The sequence below is a fragment of the Oncorhynchus keta genome, unplaced genomic scaffold (genome assembly GCF_023373465.1).
Source record: "Oncorhynchus keta strain PuntledgeMale-10-30-2019 unplaced genomic scaffold, Oket_V2 Un_contig_6244_pilon_pilon, whole genome shotgun sequence".
Taxonomy (NCBI): Eukaryota; Metazoa; Chordata; class Actinopteri; order Salmoniformes; family Salmonidae; genus Oncorhynchus; species Oncorhynchus keta.
The window spans coordinates 1,294,165-1,312,001 of NW_026288751.1; the positions used below are offsets into that span (position 1 = coordinate 1,294,165).

At 42.8% G+C, this 17,837-nt stretch overlaps 1 protein-coding gene across 2 annotated transcripts; it reads right to left on the bottom strand.

Moving 5' to 3' along the window:
- Positions 1–739: 739 nt before the first annotated feature.
- Positions 740–17,352, bottom strand: LOC118391356 (vascular endothelial zinc finger 1-like). 2 transcript variants are annotated; one of them, XM_035782680.2, is made up of 6 exons: positions 17,212–17,352; positions 7,299–8,053; positions 5,900–5,969; positions 5,340–5,502; positions 3,748–3,783; positions 740–3,187 (listed from the first exon to the last, which is right to left on the bottom strand). In XM_035782680.2, exons 1-6 carry the CDS (start codon positions 17,242–17,244, stop codon positions 2,838–2,840), a joined length of 1,407 nt encoding a protein of 468 aa, XP_035638573.1. In that variant the 5' UTR covers positions 17,245–17,352; the 3' UTR covers positions 740–2,837. The 2 variants fall into 2 exon arrangements, with proteins under 2 accessions (XP_035638573.1, XP_035638574.1); XM_035782681.2 differs by lacking the exon at positions 3,748–3,783.
- Between the last annotated feature and the right edge of the window lie 485 nt (positions 17,353–17,837).

A 17,837-nucleotide genomic window follows, 5' to 3' on the forward strand; every position in this document is an offset into this window, starting at 1 on the left:
GGTCGTCACGCTTGACTTAAATTGTTTTTTCAGTTGGATCTCATAAATAATGTTGGCAGCAATAAAACACTGATTTCATCCTCTCATTTGGTCAGATGATAGCCTAATACTGCAACACTGGAGAATGTTGGCCAACATTTAGTTACACTGAATTATTCAAATTATAGATAATTTTCTTAATGAAAACACACAATATCTAATATTCATCTCCTTTATCTCTTCATAGATTTTACCATTTTAAATAGGGTGCATCATCCAGCCACCTTGAACTGTGTACACATCAGAAGAGGATCAGTTGAAAAGGAGGGGGAAATTGACATTTGACCTGAATAAACAGCACATCAATTGTAATTTATTCTGCAGCAGGCCATACAGACTGGAAAGGTCATTTCCGTGACATCAGTAAATCAATAGAGCATCTATGGGTTGGTTTCACAGACACTGATTAAGCCTAGTCTTGGAGTAGGTAGTGATTTCCATCGTGAATCTCTGTTGACAAATATTTCTTTGTCTAGGACGAGGCTTAATCTGTGTCTGGGAAACCGGCCCTTGGTGTCTCTATCGCTGAAAAAAGGAACATTTTTTGTTGTTGCCTAAAATCCAAAATGGCACAAAGCAATCTGACAAAAGATTAAACACTATTGCTGTCAATTAAGCTGTGGGTGAAAGTAAAAGCTCTCTAATGAGTGGAATAGTTAGCATCCCACTGCTGGCTGACTAATCAGGAAATGGCACACCATCATGTTTTAGTCATTTTATTTAGACATCCCAAATAGAAGGCAAATAAAACATTGCGCATGTTTACGTAATTTGACAAACATACATTTAAAAAAAATGTAGGAATGTTTTACCTTTCTGCTAATCAGAAAGTCTTCATATATACAAAATGATAGCTGTTAATGTTCTAATACAAAAGATTATCTTTCACATGTCTAGTATTTTAACTACCACATCCTCAGAACTAAAATTGTTTTGTACAAAGATATACATTCAACTGCCTTCACAGGTGTCCCAATAATTTCCAAATCATTTACATTTTTTGTTAAAAATGCATTCAATTCAAAATATTCACTTAGTTGCATCTCATAAGTGTATAAAATTTGGCAAGCAGAATAGGCAATTACAGTGCATCTACTCAATGCATAAGAAAACACATCATTGGACTTTCTTTGAAAAAAACTCAAGAGGGAAATACAACTCACATGCATCTTGTGTGTGTGTTCTTTCAGGACAGAGTATACTATACCTCACACAGCACAAAAACCTTGCAATGGTGATATGGCATTCAACAAAGAAAACTGTTAGAGAGAACATCCTTAGGTTTAGCCAAGTAAGAAGTCTTATCTAGTAATGGTAATCTATGGGTCTTAACAGCCATAATGTCAGAGATGTGCTGCCCAGGACATGCTGGCCCGACTTGCTGCAGCAACACTACAACATGATCTAGTAATTCATTATTTTCATACCCTTCTCAGAAATCATTAGTGTTTTGTTCTTCATACATCAGTCCATAAATCACCATGACACAGGCAGAGACTGAAGTGGATTACAAGATTATTAAAATGGACGGCTATGTTAACAAAAATAAGAGTTCTTGGATCCCTAGTCTTTGAAGGACTTCTACTTTTTTCTTTTAACAAAGATATATGGTGAGTTAAATATTACAAAGTAACATGGGAAAGACCAGGATTAAGTTAGACATGTATTCAATTAAAAGCTCAAATAAAGTTGACTGGGCTACTCTCAGCGAGTTTCCTGAGCAGAAGGTCCAAACTTTTGGGGTCCTCAAAAACAAAATTATAAAAGGTTACAAAATATTTCTAACAAAACTAAATCTGTCACCAACACGATAATAATAGTTTAAGAAATAAACATTGGTGAACTTCAGGACCATTCCCTCAATGGCATTTGTAAGCCACTAGATGGCCCTGGTATTATGTAGGCTGGTTACCTAACACTCCAACTTGATCTTTGATAATACTGCTGTTTAGTTACACATGGGATATGCTTTCAGTGCAAGACTAGTTCCTTTCTCAGTTTGTATAAAACAATTGACATCAACTGATGACCCAATAAAAGAAACACCTCTGCCATCCCTAATAAAGAGAAAAATAACTATCCTAATTATACATATTTAACAGTCAACAGGGACAATGTCCAGATATCCACTTCAACAAAATACAGAATAAATTGTTGACGGTGATAATACATTAACATGACAACTGTACAAGTTAGTCAATGTACCTCAAGAGCATACATCCAATTTGAAAAACAAGGATACACAGATGTGGAAAAAAATAACCTTCCGTCCAAATGGAAGTCTTTGTCCCTTTTGTTGAACTCATCTCCTAAAAACATTAAATACGGATTAGCAGGCTATAGATAAAACATAAGAAACACATTGTCTTTGCAAGATAACTTGTGGAACAATAAAACCAACAATTCATACTTATTGCATTAGTCCTTTTAAATGTTGATTTTTTTTCTCCCATTGCAAAAGTATGGGTGTTTACGTGAGGCTTGTGTCCCCCCCCTGTTAATCCTACTGTGACTGGAATGTTGACATCACTGTTTAACACTATCCGACTCACTACATCTAGGTTTGACATCCTTCAGATAATAGACAAAACCCTATCTAACTTGTACACAACTGTTCTGGTTCTCTCTTTTGTGATGTAACATTGGTTGGGGGTGGAGCCATGTGACAGGGTAGTTCTCTCCGCTGCATGGCACAAGTAGGCTAAACGTTCATTTCCATGTCTGAGGAAGGGGCACGGGGTCAGGGGCCAGAGGGTTGGGGAAAGATGGTTCATTTTTCTCTCCATCTCGTTTTGTTTTTACCAGGGTGGGGACGAAGGCAGGACCTGAGACAGAAAAGACATACTCTCCATGGATCTCATGGCGATGTTGAGGGGCCCGGACATTGTCATGGACATGGGGGTGCTGATGGCCAGAGGGTGGGCGATATTCATGTGTGCCGTGGTAGGGATGTTGACCGAGGCGATGTTGACGGGCCCAGTGATGGTGACTGGGTGTTGGAGGCTGACGTTAACTGTATTGGTGGAAATGTTCATTTGCGCCGCTATTGTGACAGGGTTGTTGATGGAGTTGCCCCGGTTCATCGTGGTGGTGATGGGGGCGGAGGCTGTTACAGGTGTGGCTGAGGCAGAGTTGTGAATGTCATTATCTAGAGAACAGGGGATAGAGGATATAGTATTAAAGATGTCGTCCTTTCCTTCACTGCTAAACCAATCGAACAAAAGCTTTACACTGATAGTTATTGGTTATTCTCCATCATTAAGCAGAAGGAGGAATGCTCTCCATACACTGCAGAAAATTGATCTCCACTCTTAAATGTATGCGAAATAGTCCAGAGATTATTTTTGCAGTATATGCAATTGGCATTCCTCTCCATCTTTACTGCAGCACACTGACTGAACTAAAATAACCTTTATATTAATAACCATTAACCATTTTAAATGCGGCAAATACATGTTCTTCTAAAACAAATACCGAAGCAGGTAATCACGTATAGGCAAAACATTAACTTGGTCATTCTTGCTGTGCAAAGTATAATAAAACAGCTTTAAAATTAGAACAGAAATCTACAAGACAACATTTTCATGGATGCAATGATGATGAAGTGGCACACTGGCATGAGTATTTATCCTTGCGTGTGTGTGTGATGTCACTGTATTCTTGGGAGGAGGTTAGGGTTAGATTCACACGATGCTATGTTATCATTACCTTTTCGTCCCCCTGAGGAGTTCCACTGCCAGTCCCCTATTCAGAAATACAGACACACATGGGTTATAATGGACTGTCTGCAGGCCAGCCAAGGCTGCTCCGCTAGGACGCCTCTCAGTGCACTCTACAGGCCCCACTTCAGGTGGGTACACACTACCCGGCTTGCTCGTCCCCAGGGGGAGGGAATGGGCCATACGCTTACTGTGGTGACAAATAATATCCTACTTGTAGTTCTCTGTGCTGTATGTGGCAGTGCTCATTCAGGTGGCAGCTAACACAGAGTGAATACACAACACAGCAGTGAAGCTTTCCTTTCAATGGCCAGGGAAAGAACTTGTTGCATCTTCTGTCTATGTGTAACTGAAACAGGAAACTTAGAAATGTTGATTAGGTGGCCTGAGCTAGGCTATACTTTGTTATTGACTACACCTCTGAGCAGTGATCCATGTGTAATGGCATTATGATGCAGTGTTCTCTGGATGGGAAGAGATGAACAGGGTTGTACATGTTCCACAGGAGAACCACAAAAACACGTTGGCTTACGGCCTGAATCACCACAACTCCAATACAGCACTTTCACAAATGGAAATTCACAGATGAATAAACAAAACAGGAAATACAGACAGTAATAGCACGAGGGCTGAGGAAGAAGCCAGTTATTGGGCTGAACATGACCTCCATGTTATGTATTATACATTTATAGTATATATTTAAACAGTTACAGTGCCAGTGATTTATCTGAATTATTTACGGAGCAGTAATACAAAGTAAGAGTCAATACCACCAAATATATATCAATAACACTAATGAGAAAGACTAACTGAAGAGCAATACTCTGAGAAAAACCCTGCCCTCCCTCTTCTAATTATCTTGCAAGCTGCACAAATCAATTGAGTGGAGGAGCTGTAAGTTTGCTGTGGTTGGATCAGATATCATTGTCTATGTTCCACTTCTCTCTTCTCCAACACGAGCCAATTGCTGAAAGCGCTTTAAATTTAGAACATATTTCTGCCACAGGCCATTCACTTCTGTCAACGAGAATACATGTCATCAGATTACATACCTCACGCAGAAGACCCACAAAAACCAGCACAGCATATACATCTCTCCACTCAGACAAACATCTAATTCATGTTTAAAAACAAAATGGTACTCAAGGGAATTGGGGAAAAATGTAACCAGCGAAGAAGACATGGTAATGCCCATCATGGACAATGTTCGGTGGGACATTCCATGTCCTGTAGTGCTACTCTAACTACACAGAGACTGAAACCTGCCTGAGGATGAAGTCAGCACCAATCAATCAGATGATATTTTCACTGTCATGTAAGGTTTGCCCAGACACTGGCCTCTGGCACACTGTCTTGGTATGGAGTAAAAGACAACTTCTAGGAAAATGTCAGTTATGGATTGAGGAGTGTGAATGTTCAAAGTGTGTACAAACTAATTAAGTAAAATGACTTAAAAGGGCTTCAAAAGTTGTCATTTTAAAACAGTTTCTCACTTTTTTATTTATTTATTAGGAATGTAAAACCTGAAACTATTTTATTTGAGTTGGGAGGGGGGAGGTGGTTGGTGACATAGGACTGTACCTTTGTTACAGGAGTTAAAGTTGGTCTGGCCATGTGTCTTTAGATGGCTGGTGATGTAGGCTGCGCTCAGCATCTTGCCGCAGATGTTGCAGGTGACCTTCCCTTCATGTCGGATCATGTGGGAGCGCAGCCTGTCTTTGGTGGCGAAGGCAGAAGTACAGGCCTGGGAGAGGACAGGGTCAGAAGGTCAGGCCAGAGGCACACTACTATTCATAGGACAACACAGCTTCGTGCTCCAGCTCGATGCCAAGTGAAGCCTGGATGGAACATGTCCAACTTTAAAGGCTTATAGATAGTCATAAATCTCTACTGGGGCCACAGGGTATACTGCAGTGTGGTGTTGTGGACAGACTGCCATTACAACACTATGACTAATGGGCTCATTTGAAAGACACTAGTCTAGCATAGGACACTAACAATTACTGTCCGTGCCGACAGAAAGGAAAGTGCAAAGTGGGAGAATTGATGCTAGACGACAGACATGCAGCTCAAGTTGTCAATAATGAGCTGCTGACAAGTGGCCCTAATGAGGCCACACAGTACAGTTAACTCTCCCTTACCGTTACTTGGCATTTGAATGGTCTTTCTGAGGAGTGGACATGCTTCACATGGCAGCTCAGGTGGTCTGGCCTGGAGGAGAGAAGAAAAGTTACAATCTTGCTGTAGAATATTAATGGACACACAACACACACTGTACTTTTGACCTTTTCTTGACTCAAATGTTCACTCAGCCCACTCATCGCAGCACCCAGAGGTACCATTAGTTTGTTTGACTGAAAACCTGGACTACAGCAGACAGGCTGTGAACTAAATAATTTCATCACCGATGATGGTGTGGAGAAGTAACACAAGGCAGCTAGGCCAAAGCAAAACACTCACACTGGTAGTGGTTTTGTTACAAAGGAGAGTCAATTAGAATATTTTCAGGAGTGCTGTGAACCGGAATGGCTGTTCTCCTCGTTTCACTGTTAACTGAGGAGGACAGCAGCTTCCAGACAGACAGAGTGCCTGTAAAACTGCCAGTGACTAAGAGTTGCGTTATTCTGCCAGCCGGCCTCTCACTTTTCAGTGTCCCGATAAACCTCTGCGTCACTGTGTTGGAACCAAGCCGGGCTCTGAGATTATAGTTTGGACAGAGAGCATAATGTTTACATCAGTTTGAGACACTGGAATATTCACTCACACCAAACTTCTGCTGTTATTTGAACAAGTAACAAGCTGTAAGAGTTCTTTGCTTCTTGGGTTTTCAATGGTCATTTGTTACATATTTTGCCATTACTCATGCCAATGAATTGCACATATGACTAATGATGCATAACTGGAAGTAGTGAGTGGATGTTGCCGTAAATGTTGAAAGAGGCCATCTTTCAAGGCCACTGTTGGCTTTGCTTGGAAAGACAGGAATGCTCAGTCATTCCAGGTGGCTCAGACTTAAAACAAACAGGACCCTGTAAGCAGCAACACCCGAGCAGAGCGGGAAAACTAGGTGCTAGGTTAAAGGAAATCCCAGGCTGCTGCCTCCCAGGCCTGTTTTAATGGCATTCCCTGGGGAAGGGGAAGTGGTGACAAGCTGGCGGGAACCACAGCCTCCCCCAGCCTAACTCCTCTCCTTTGCCTGTCCTCGCAAGAGGGAACTCTGGGACACAAATTGAACTGCTCTCTAAAAAAGCAACTGTTTAAACATACTGGGGACCACAAAGGCACCGAGTCAAGATTATTCAACACTCCTATAAATCCGTGAGCCTGAGGGCAGCTGTCAATGGGACATGTAAAATGTAACATCGAACAACAGATGGTCAAACACTCCATCTCAGTGCTCGTCTAACACCACATAGAAATTGTAGACTAAAAATTGGTTGATGTTGGAGTTCAATTGAGTTTGTAATAAATAGAAAGCACTTTTATTTGAAATATAAAACAGCTAGCCAGGGTTAATGAAAGTGCATGGCTGGAGCCTACCTGGAGAAGCCTTTCCCACACACGGAGCAGACGTATGGCTTGTGGACTCCACCGTCGTGAGAGCGCACATGGTATGTCATGCGGTCCTTCCTCTTGAAGCGCTGTTGGCAGATGGGGCACTGGAAGGGCTTCTCGTCCGAATGGGACAGCTTGTGACGGTTCAGGTGGTAGACGTCTCGGAAGGCCTTGCCACACATCTCACAGCCATGGTTCTTCTTCACAGGCTTGGCAGGCTTCTTGGGCTGGCTCTGCTGCGGCACGTTGATCATAGAGACTGGAGACATGATGCTGGAGGCTGAGGACACGGAGGTGGTGGCTGTGGTGAGGATGCCTGCGATGGTGGAGATGTAGGAGGGCTGCCCACTGTTCTCCCTGGGCAGGCTGGAGATGAAGGGCACCATGGTGGGGGCCGTCTGGGCCGTCTTCTTGGGCCGCGACACCATCTTGATGCCCGTGTGGCAGGACTCGTGGCGCCGCAGGTGGTAGCTGTCACGGAAGGCCTTGTTGCAGTAGCCGCAGATGAAGGGTGTCTTGCTCTTGTGCTCCTTCTTTACCACGGGCATGGGTCCCCTGCCGCCACCTGCCCCGCTGGCCACGTTGTCTTTGAGGAGCTCTGCGGCACTGGCGGGGGGTTTCTGGTCCAGGGGAATGGGCATCACAGGCTTCTGGTCCAACGGCTCATTTCCAGAGTTGAGCAGCGGCAGCAGACTGTTCTGGGCCACCTGGTGCTGGTGGTGGAGGGCTTCATTGGCCTGCTGTAGAGACACAACACAGCAAGTTTAAACACTGGTCAACAACATACAGTGCATTCGGAAAGTAGTCAGACCCCTTGACTTGTTCCACATTTTGTTACATTACAGCCTTGTTCTAAAATGGATTATATTGTCCCCCCCTCATCAACCTACACCCAATACATGATAATGACAAAGTAAAAACAGGTTGAGAAATGTTGAAAATCTATTAAAAATCAAACTGAAATATTACCTCTACATAAGTACTCAGACCCTTTACTAAATACTTTGTTGAAGCACCTTTGGCAGCGATTACAGCATTGAGTCTTCTTGAGTAGGACACTACAATCTTGGCAAACCTGTATTTGGAGAGTTTCCCCCATTCTTCTCTGCAGATCCTTTTCAATTTTCAGGTCTCTCCAGAGATGTTTGATCGAGTTCAAGTCCGGGCCGGGCCACTCAAGGACATTCAGACCTGTCCCGAAGCCACTCCTGCGGTGTCTTGGCTGTGTGCTTTGGGCTGTTGTCCTGTTGGAAGGGGAACCTTCGCCCCACTCCGAGGTCCTTAGCACTCGGAAGCAGGTTTTCATCAAGGATCTCTTTCTACTTTGCTCCATTAATCTTTCCCTCAATCCTGACTAGTCTCCCAGTCCCTGCCGCTGAAGAACTTCCCCCACAGCATGATGCTGCCACCAGGTTTCCTCCAGATGTGACACTTGGCTTTCAGGCCAAAAAGTTCATTCTTGGTTTCATCAGACCAGAGAATCTTGTTTGTCATGGTCTAAGAGTCCTTTGGGTGCCTTTTGTCAAACTCCAAGCGGGCTATCATGTGTCTTCTACTGAGTGGCTTCCGTCTGGCCACTACCATAAAGGCCCGATTGATGGAGTGCTGCAGAGATGGTTGTCCTTCTGGAAGGTTCTCCCATCTCCACAGAGGAACCCTCAGAGCGACCATCAGCTTCTTGGTTACCTCCCTGACCAAGGCCCTTCTCATCCGATTGCTCAGTTTGGCCGGGCGGCCAGCTCTAGGAAGTCTTGGTGGTACCAAACATCTTCAATTTAAGAATGATGGAGGCCACTGTGTACTTGGGGACTTTCAAAGCTGCATTTTTTGGTACCTTTCCCCAGATCGATGTTGACACAATCTTTTCTCTGAGATCTTCAGACAATTCCCTTGACCTCATGGCTGAGTTTTTGCTCTGACTTGCACTGTCAACGGTGCGACAGGTAGCCTAGTGGTTAGAGCGCTGGGCCAGTAAACTGAAAGGTTGCTAAATCGAATCCCGGAGCTGACAAGGTAAAAATCTGTCATTCTGCCCCTGAACGAGACAGTTTACCCACTGTTCCTAGGCCGTCATTGTAAGAGTAGAACTACAGGTTGAAACTACCATGAGCCTTCCTCGCTCTGCCTGCTACAGGCTTGTTATAAGAGAGCGCACTGAAAGGTCAGGTTTTGTTTGTTACTCAACACAGCCAAATGTACCTCACATCCTTGTAGCTCTGCTTTTTCCTTTATGTAACCCGGCACTTTTTGGAGATTAGCCTATGTCTTGACATTCCTCCTTTATATAACCGCTCTTGCAGTGAGAAAATAGTTTGGGAGGAAATTAATTTAGCATTAGGCTCTTTGTGTTGTTTTACTGGCTCACAAGGCCTACTGGGAATAGCCTAATCTGGGAGCCATTCACATGCAACAACTAGGCCTATTGAGAACAGCTTAATCTCACTGCCATTCACAGGCCACATTTTAAAATGATCCGGTGCTGCTAGGAAGGCTTTGCTTTGATGACTTGTCCGCCTCAGCCTTAAGCATGAAACACACAGAGAATCTCACTAACGATAGACTGCCGATAGTTACTTATCACAGTGGGAGGCCGTTCCTTCTCTTGACAAAACAAATGTGATACCTACTGCGTGCCGATCCTGTAGCGACGAACCTACCGATTCTACTTGCAGAATCCCAATGCTAATCAGTGCACGTCCGTGCATCCACAAATGAGCCAGTCACACTTCATATGCAATGTAGGCTATGGGATGGTAGCTAGCTAAGTGCACAACATCAAATACTTCCTCCAAGGTAGCTAGCCACTGTAGCTAGCTAGTACTGACATAATTAAATCACAATGGATTAGCTAGTTGCCATGAAGCTGCTGCCTGTGTTAGCTAGCTCAGTACACTGCACTGTTGTGCAAGTTAGCGAAGATGCTAAAGTTAGATAGCTGGCTAAATTTTGATAGGTAGTTATCGAGTTGTGACCTTCCGGCTAGTATCAACAAGGGCTTCTTTTTTAAAAACTGCCGACACTGTTCATATGTGCTAAATACTGTACTGGCAGGCAAACGTTCGACAGTAGTAGCGTTGTCTGAGCTTTTAGCCTTGGGCCTCGTAGTTACATGTGTTTACACAACACATGGAGATTCAACACTGGCTTTGTACGGTGCCCTTTCTGACGTGATTTCACAGCTCTTCCACGGAATTGACGCTGCAAAGAGTTGGAGTGAAAGCGCGGCTGCCTGCCGGTGTGATTGCGAGGCGCAAGCCACTGCGTCTGAAGCCACACCGAAATAGACAGTGAGTCATTCTGAGCGCATGCGTGGCAGAGTAGACCACGGGGGCCAGAACAGAGCAGTGAGCAGACTGAAAGTATATCAGCGGGGGTTCCAGTCAGCACTTCCGCCCCTCTGCTGAATGACTAATGACATGCAAGAGAGACAGCCAAACAACACAACAAAGACAACCGGAGGAAATGCACTGGAAGATCTGAAAACATTCAGCCAGATAATCATCACAATAACCCTTTCGTCTAAAACCACACTGACTGGGAAAATAATTTGCTAAAACCCCACTGCAAGTAGTTGCTTGGCTCTGTTGACTTCCAAGTCCCATATAAAGAATCATCTTTGTGCCGAGCCACAAGTATTGACATTTGGGGCATCTATTTGACGAAATACGCAAAAAAAGCAGGGTCAATGACTGTGGATGTTTTACAAGGACAAAAATAGGCCCTGGCTGTGTCATTAGTGAGGCGGCACACAAACAGCCTGCTGCTGCTGCTGAGGAATCTAAATCTGCTATATGAAAAATGATCCCTGTCATGGTGGTGCTCATTTGTCATGTGTGCAAAAGTAGTCTGCCAAAATAGAGACAGGCTTGGAAGAATCCAGCTTAGTGCCCCCAGCAGCAGCCTGTGCATGAGTTTAGCTAAACCAAACAAGGTGCTCCCCTGGTTAGCTAGTAGCGCAACATTAAAATGGACTTCATTCCAAACGTGTCCCTAAAACATGAACAAAAAAACTATAGAATTAACAAATGCAGTGGTGCAAAGACTTAAGTAGTACTTTAAAGTATTTTTACTTATGTTGTTTTTTGCAGTATCTGTACTTCACTATTTCGGACAACTTTTACTTTACTACACTCCTAAAGAAAATTATGTACTTTTTACTCCATACATTTTCCCTGACACCCAAAAGTACTCATTACATTTTGAATGCTTAGTAAGACAATAACATTATCTAATTCAAAAGAACATCCCTGGTCATCCCTTCAGCCTCTTATCTGGTGGACTCACTAAACACATGCTTCGTTTGTAAATTAAGTCTGAGTTTTGGAGCGTGCCCATGGCTATCCATAAATGTTTTTAAAAAGTACCAAAAATTTGCCATCTGGTTGCTTAATATTGAAATGATTTATACTTTTTACTTTTGATACTTAAGTATATTTGAGCAAGTATATTTAAAACCAAATACTTTTGGACTTTTACTCTATTAGTATTTTACTAGGAGACTTTTAATTGAGCAATTTTATATTTTTAGGTTGAGTATGGCAATTGGGTACTTTTTCCCCGCCACTGTAGAAATGTGTGCATTAGACAGTCCACCCACTCTCCTCCTCAGCAGTGTGACTGCATGGGCTCTGGGGCTGTGCAGGTTAAGCCCCATCTCCTTAGCCACACGTCAGGAAACAGAGAGCCACCAGGTACAGGCAAGAGCCACAGGATGCCTCCATGTCTAACCACAGTGGTGAATCTCTGCCATATTACGCTGAATACACTAAGTGAAACCTGCCATCCACATAAAGAACCAGATTCAGCCACCACCCAAAGTAGCCCAATTAGAGGAGCTGGCAGAGAGGTGAGAGGCCTTGATGTACTGTTGCTAAATCAGTCAGTTTCAGTTTAAAGAGTACATGGTTGTGCTGCACAGCAGACAGAGCAGAGGTCCCCCGCTGTGAGAGAAGGTTAGTGACGTCAAAGCGGGAAGCTACCCGACTGACATGAATAAATAAATCATGCAGCGCTGGAATACGTTGTCTGCTTGTCTGCTTCTTGGCTTCAGCGCAGACTAAACAGCCCTCTAGATCAGGGATAAGCACTACACTTGAGGGGAGCACAGACACCGCACCAGACAGACAGGGATGTTTTTAGGAAAAGGATGTGACTGGGGATCCTCCAACTGTGGCAGCACTGTGTCTGCTTACAGACCCACAATGTACTAGAAAATATGTATAATGTTGATCATAATTTAACATGTTTATCTAGCTAAATATACTAGGTTATGAGAAATATGACCCTCAGGTGATCTATCATTAAATTATGCAGAACATAGGTCAATGTATTCTAATCTAGCGTAGTTCAAACAGTCATGTGATGGTAGCCAGTGTGACGTGTGCAGAGCTGATAGGCCTGGCTGGATGGATTTAACATCCCGCTCTAGAACATAATCGGCAGAACGGCACTAGGGCTGCTGTGCACAAAGAGAGCCAAGCATGCCCGTTAAGGGTCATTATTGCTGTTCATTGGAGCTTCTTAAATTGAGGAGGAGGAGGACCCCACAAATAGTGACCGTTATATTTAGTAGGTCTGGGAATTGCCAGGGACCTCGCGATACGATATTACACAATACTTAGGTGCCAATATGATTATGTATTGCAATTTTTGCTATCACTGACATTTACTTGCAATTTGATGTTCCAAACATATTGCCTATGATATGTCTGCTGCAGAGAGAAGAGAAAGTATGAGAATATGAGTTGATCAGTCAATGAAATAAGTGCTGAAAAGACGTTGGCTCACTATTTAAAAAGAAGATCGAGAATAAGCTTTGGGATGAAATATAACATATTTTGGTGTTAACTTTTTTTTAAATTAATTATCTTGCACAAAAAAAAAATCTATCAATCCCCCCATCACTAACGTGTAGGCTAGCCTACAACTTGACTGTCATTCATCAGCTTCAGAGCCCAGATTGGGTGCTACTCAAATATCTTGACATCTGGAGAAAAAAAAGTGTATCCAGTAAAAGCTGCTGCCAGGTCCTACAAAAATGTACATTCATATTGGTCAGGTCACATTGACCATTTCCATCTGAGACCAAAGGCAGGCATAATAGAGTAGGATGGAGAGGAAAAGTCTTCTCATCTGGGTCTTTCTGATGTCAACACTTTATTGAGTTAATAGAAACATGGCCATTTCATCAGATGAAAAATAACTGGAAACAGACAAAACACACACACACACACACACACACACTGACCAACTGAAATGAAAAGAGGGACGCTGCAATTAAGACAACTGCGTTCTCTTCCGCAAGGTCAAATACCTGACCCTTCCCTTTCACGGTCAGCCATCCATCGATCCACCCACCAGGGCCAGCCAAGAGAGAGGTTGGAAGAGGGGGAGGAGAAAATAAAAATAAATCCCACATTCTCCTCCTTATTTCATCTGCCCCATTGTGGAAGACAAATCCAACCAGTGATGCACTCAGTGCTCAACAAGAGGTCTTTGTAAGCACATCTTCACCCATTTGGCTCCTCTATTCATGGGCCAGGGCCTGCATTTCTACACACACACACCTCAGCCCAGACGTGCTCTCAGACCCAGGAACTCAGGGAGAACGCCACCGCACCCTCCCGCCTCTATTGTCTGAGCACCTGCTCACACTCACTACCATCCAGGATTAGTCATCAATATCATGATTTTCTAGCCCTCTCTCGGGCTGTCTGAACAGGACCTACTGGCCCAGAGGGGGGGCGGGGGGGCTGTACACTGCAGACAGCAGAAGACACAGCCACTGCTGCTGCAGACAACCTGGCCCCAAGAAAGACGTGCAGGGCCTGCAGCGCTTTCACGCTGCTCTGACCATTTTGATACAAATGTGCTTTGAAGGCTGGGGTCACTCCAACGCAAATAATATCAAAATGGAAGGCCGGGAGAATAAGCAACTCTGAAAAGACACTAACAACACTACTGATCGGTGACTGGCTTAGACTTATTATGTAGCAAACAGTGATTCATGTAATGGTTTATTAACTATTTGCTGTAAGAACAATTACATGTGAAATAGGAAATAACATTTTGAAAGTCTTTGTAGCATTTCCTACACAGATTTGAGAAAAATAAACTATTTGGAGCCATCTGAAGAACATTGATGAATGACCTTAATTTGAGTGCAAATGTATTGCCTTGCCACTGTTTTCAATGTCAGATTAGCTAACAAGTATGTCCTAAAAACAGAAATGAACATCGTTATTTTTGGAACATTACATTCCTGCCTGGGGTTTTCCCAGTAAGCTATCACTGCTCAGACAGTTCCAACATTCTACTGTGGGATAAGCTATAGGCATAACTGAAGGTATTTTACAGCTCTGGTACTTGCAGGACGTAGGTGGAGCAATAAAAATACCCTAGACGTAGGCTAAACTAGACGAAAATAATACTTGTGGTAGCCTATTCAAGCATACTCCAGGGACAGATTGAGTCATATAGGAGAGGTTGTTCTGGCCATTCTCATTATCATGCTACCCTGCTGCCAACATCCTTGGGATCAATGAGCGAGTTAGGGCTCCAGAGGAGAGGCGTTTAGCGTGAGTCATACGGACGCAGAAGCCAGCGTCACACAGCCTTTCTGTCAGGAACAAGGCATCCAGTGACAGACGCACCTCTTATTATGCGCTGTTGCAGATGAGTAATGAAGGATTATGTGTACTTTAGCTCTCTCAGAAAGCACAATAGCCTTTGTCAAGCACCACTTTTTTCATAAAAGGGGAATCAAAGTGAAAGTATTTCCCCCCCCTCTGCTCTTGAGTAGTGACAGGTGGCCCAATTTGTAAGTCGCTCTGGATAAGAGCGTCTGCTAAATGACTTAAATGTAAATGTTGATCCCTCTGGCCCTGAGCTACAACCGTTTGATTAAACAGTGGTTGATAGTCTGATGAGATGGGCTAAAAGAAATCTACATTGAGACAAGAAAAGAGTGCTCCTCCATAGGGGTGAAAAAATCTGATAGGATCAATGAATCATCAAGATAACTAAGATAATAATAATGTTAGGATAAATAGACATGGCAACTAGCAGTTGCATGGGAGAATTCAGCAAGAGGGCTGCATTTAACATCAACTTTCACCCCATTTGCCACTTCCTAACATCTACTGATCAATGAGGGACTGTTAACATTAGCATCATCACATCACACAACACCATACTACCCTCAGTAAAATTGCTGCACTGTGCTCAGTATTTGGAGACTGACTGCCACTTAGCCTCAACTTGGCCCTGCACACAGGCTCTGGGCCCACTCCAATTAGCCAGCAACAGCTGCACATTTCCAATACTTCAGGAATAGAACAGAGTTAGCTGTACCAGGGAAAATTACAGCAATCACTTCAATGCAGAAAGCAGGGCTAAAAAGGGATTGCCCGTAGAATAAGAATTTTAAACACTCAAACAATCTGAGCTCCCATTCAAAAAAGTAATCATCTATTTTTCAAGATGGAGCCATGTACCACTTTGGGGGGGGATAAGGCTGCTCCGATTTCAGACTGTTAAACTGATCCAGTCCTGCTGGGGGCCCAGGCAATACTTTTATGAGTGAGGTCAACTCCAATGAATGTTTATAATATAATGTATAAAACGTGTGATACTAATATTATGACGGGGACAATTTCTATTCAGGTGTGAACCAGGTTGCCCAATTAAACACAACCATCATTATTTGAATTGCAACATTGTAGGCCCAGCTCTGAGTAGGTCAAACGGATTGAATAGTTTGGTGGTTGTGGAACTTGACACAAAAAGGACTAGCTATGATGACAATTTATTCCAACAGTCCCCAAGGATCCAAATCAGATAAAATAAAAGAAGCCAGCTAACGGATAAAATCTTAGCTCCATGAGGTTACCGTGGCCTTAATTTGTTTAAAAACAAACAATCATTCCACTACAACTGTAGGCTAGACCTTTGATAACCTGCTTGAAAAAACTATGTATCGCTATTATTAATGGCCGAGCCAATAGGCTAGCAGAAATGTGTCCAATTTTATAAACCAAATATGATACGTTGGTGCAGTGATGCTGTAATGCAAATCTGGAAAGAAACTAAGCTTGAATGCAGGCCAAAAACAAAAATAGTAACGTTAACTTTGCTATAACCAGCTGACAATGTTGCATAATATAATGGTTAGTTAGCTAAAACTGAGATAGTTATATGGATTGAAATCGCCTTTTCGCAAACTGAAATAAATCACTTTTTATTGTGTGTGCAAATTGAATTCCTTCTTTACTCGCGGTCATATAATGTTAGCTAGCTTGTAGGTCTAACTTAGCTGGCTATTTAGAATCATTGAGGGGGAAGGAGAAACTTAAACGCTGACTGGCGAAAAAGCAGCGAAGTAACGTTAAACGTCAATCGGGAAAGTATTTCTCGCTTTCTAGTGATCCGAGATTCGATTATTTTAGTAAACTAGCCAACTGGCTAGCCATTGTTTATAAAGTAAAGTTATACGGTCAGACAGAGAAAAAAAACGGATCAACGGTTCCGGGCAACAACAAAAAAAACAAGGCTGGCTGTGGCGTTCTTGGAGCCTGCGAATGATCGATCTATGAATAACGTTTGCTGGCTTTGATCTAACAAGCGAACTTACATAACATAAACAAAGCTTTACGTTAGTTAGATAACTAAGCCAACTAATTTGTGTTTTTTCCATCACCATAGTAATACAGAAAAATAACATTTTTCCAAACGTCATGCCCAACCTCTCAGCTGGAAGCCTGGATTGATGTACCATTGTTTTGCTTGGATAGCTTTACTTAAAATTATACATTTGAAAAACGTCAGACTGTGAATGTCTTTTGGTTCCTACAGTTATTCCATCAATGACCTTACTTTTCGGGTATCAAAGTTCACTTACCTGAAATAGAAATGTACTCCAGCTCGGTTCCATTGCAACACCTAAAAAAATCTGCAGGAAACCTACAAGAAACCTACAACAAAGCAGCCAAACATGGCAGCTGCTACAACTTCCTGTAACCCTTGGACTGTTCCACTTTGAAAGAATTTTAGGGCGGCAATAATGGAGTTTTCATAAGAAAGTATATAACTTATTTTCAGCACAACAAAGGTTTCAAATATGATTCATTTACATAACCTAAATATCCAACTTATATTAAGTAGAATATGAAACTGGGTGTTAATATTTCTGGTGTAGGCTACTAAATGTATCAAACACCCCTATGTCTGTGTTTCCCTGATTCTGCAGGGGGCATTCAATAAACAGCAGAGGTAATCAATGGCTCCGCAGATGGCATAATGTAGGAATACTGGGGAGCTGTTCTTCATAAATCTTGAGGAACATTTTGACCTCGGAATCGCATTACACATAATACAAGCACCATGGTAATACTTTTTGCATAAACTCGTAATCTCCGTGGTAAAACTACAATAGATAGCCCCAAGGTTCGCCAAAGAACGTCGTATGGTCTAATACAAAACGTAATGGAAGAACTACGCCCTCTAGGGGTCTCGGCGCTGGAAGTA

Coding starts and splice junctions, on each gene's coding strand:
- LOC118391356 (XM_035782680.2), bottom strand. CDS start 17,244: ATGGAACCGAGCTGGAGTACATTTCTATTTCAG. Junction 3,784..5,339: donor CTTTAACTCCTGTAACAAAG/GTACAGTCCTAT, acceptor ATTTCTGAATAG/GGGACTGGCAGTGGAACTCC. Junction 3,188..3,747: donor CTCCTCAGGGGGACGAAAAG/GTAATGATAACA, acceptor CCTGTTCTCTAG/ATAATGACATTCACAACTCT.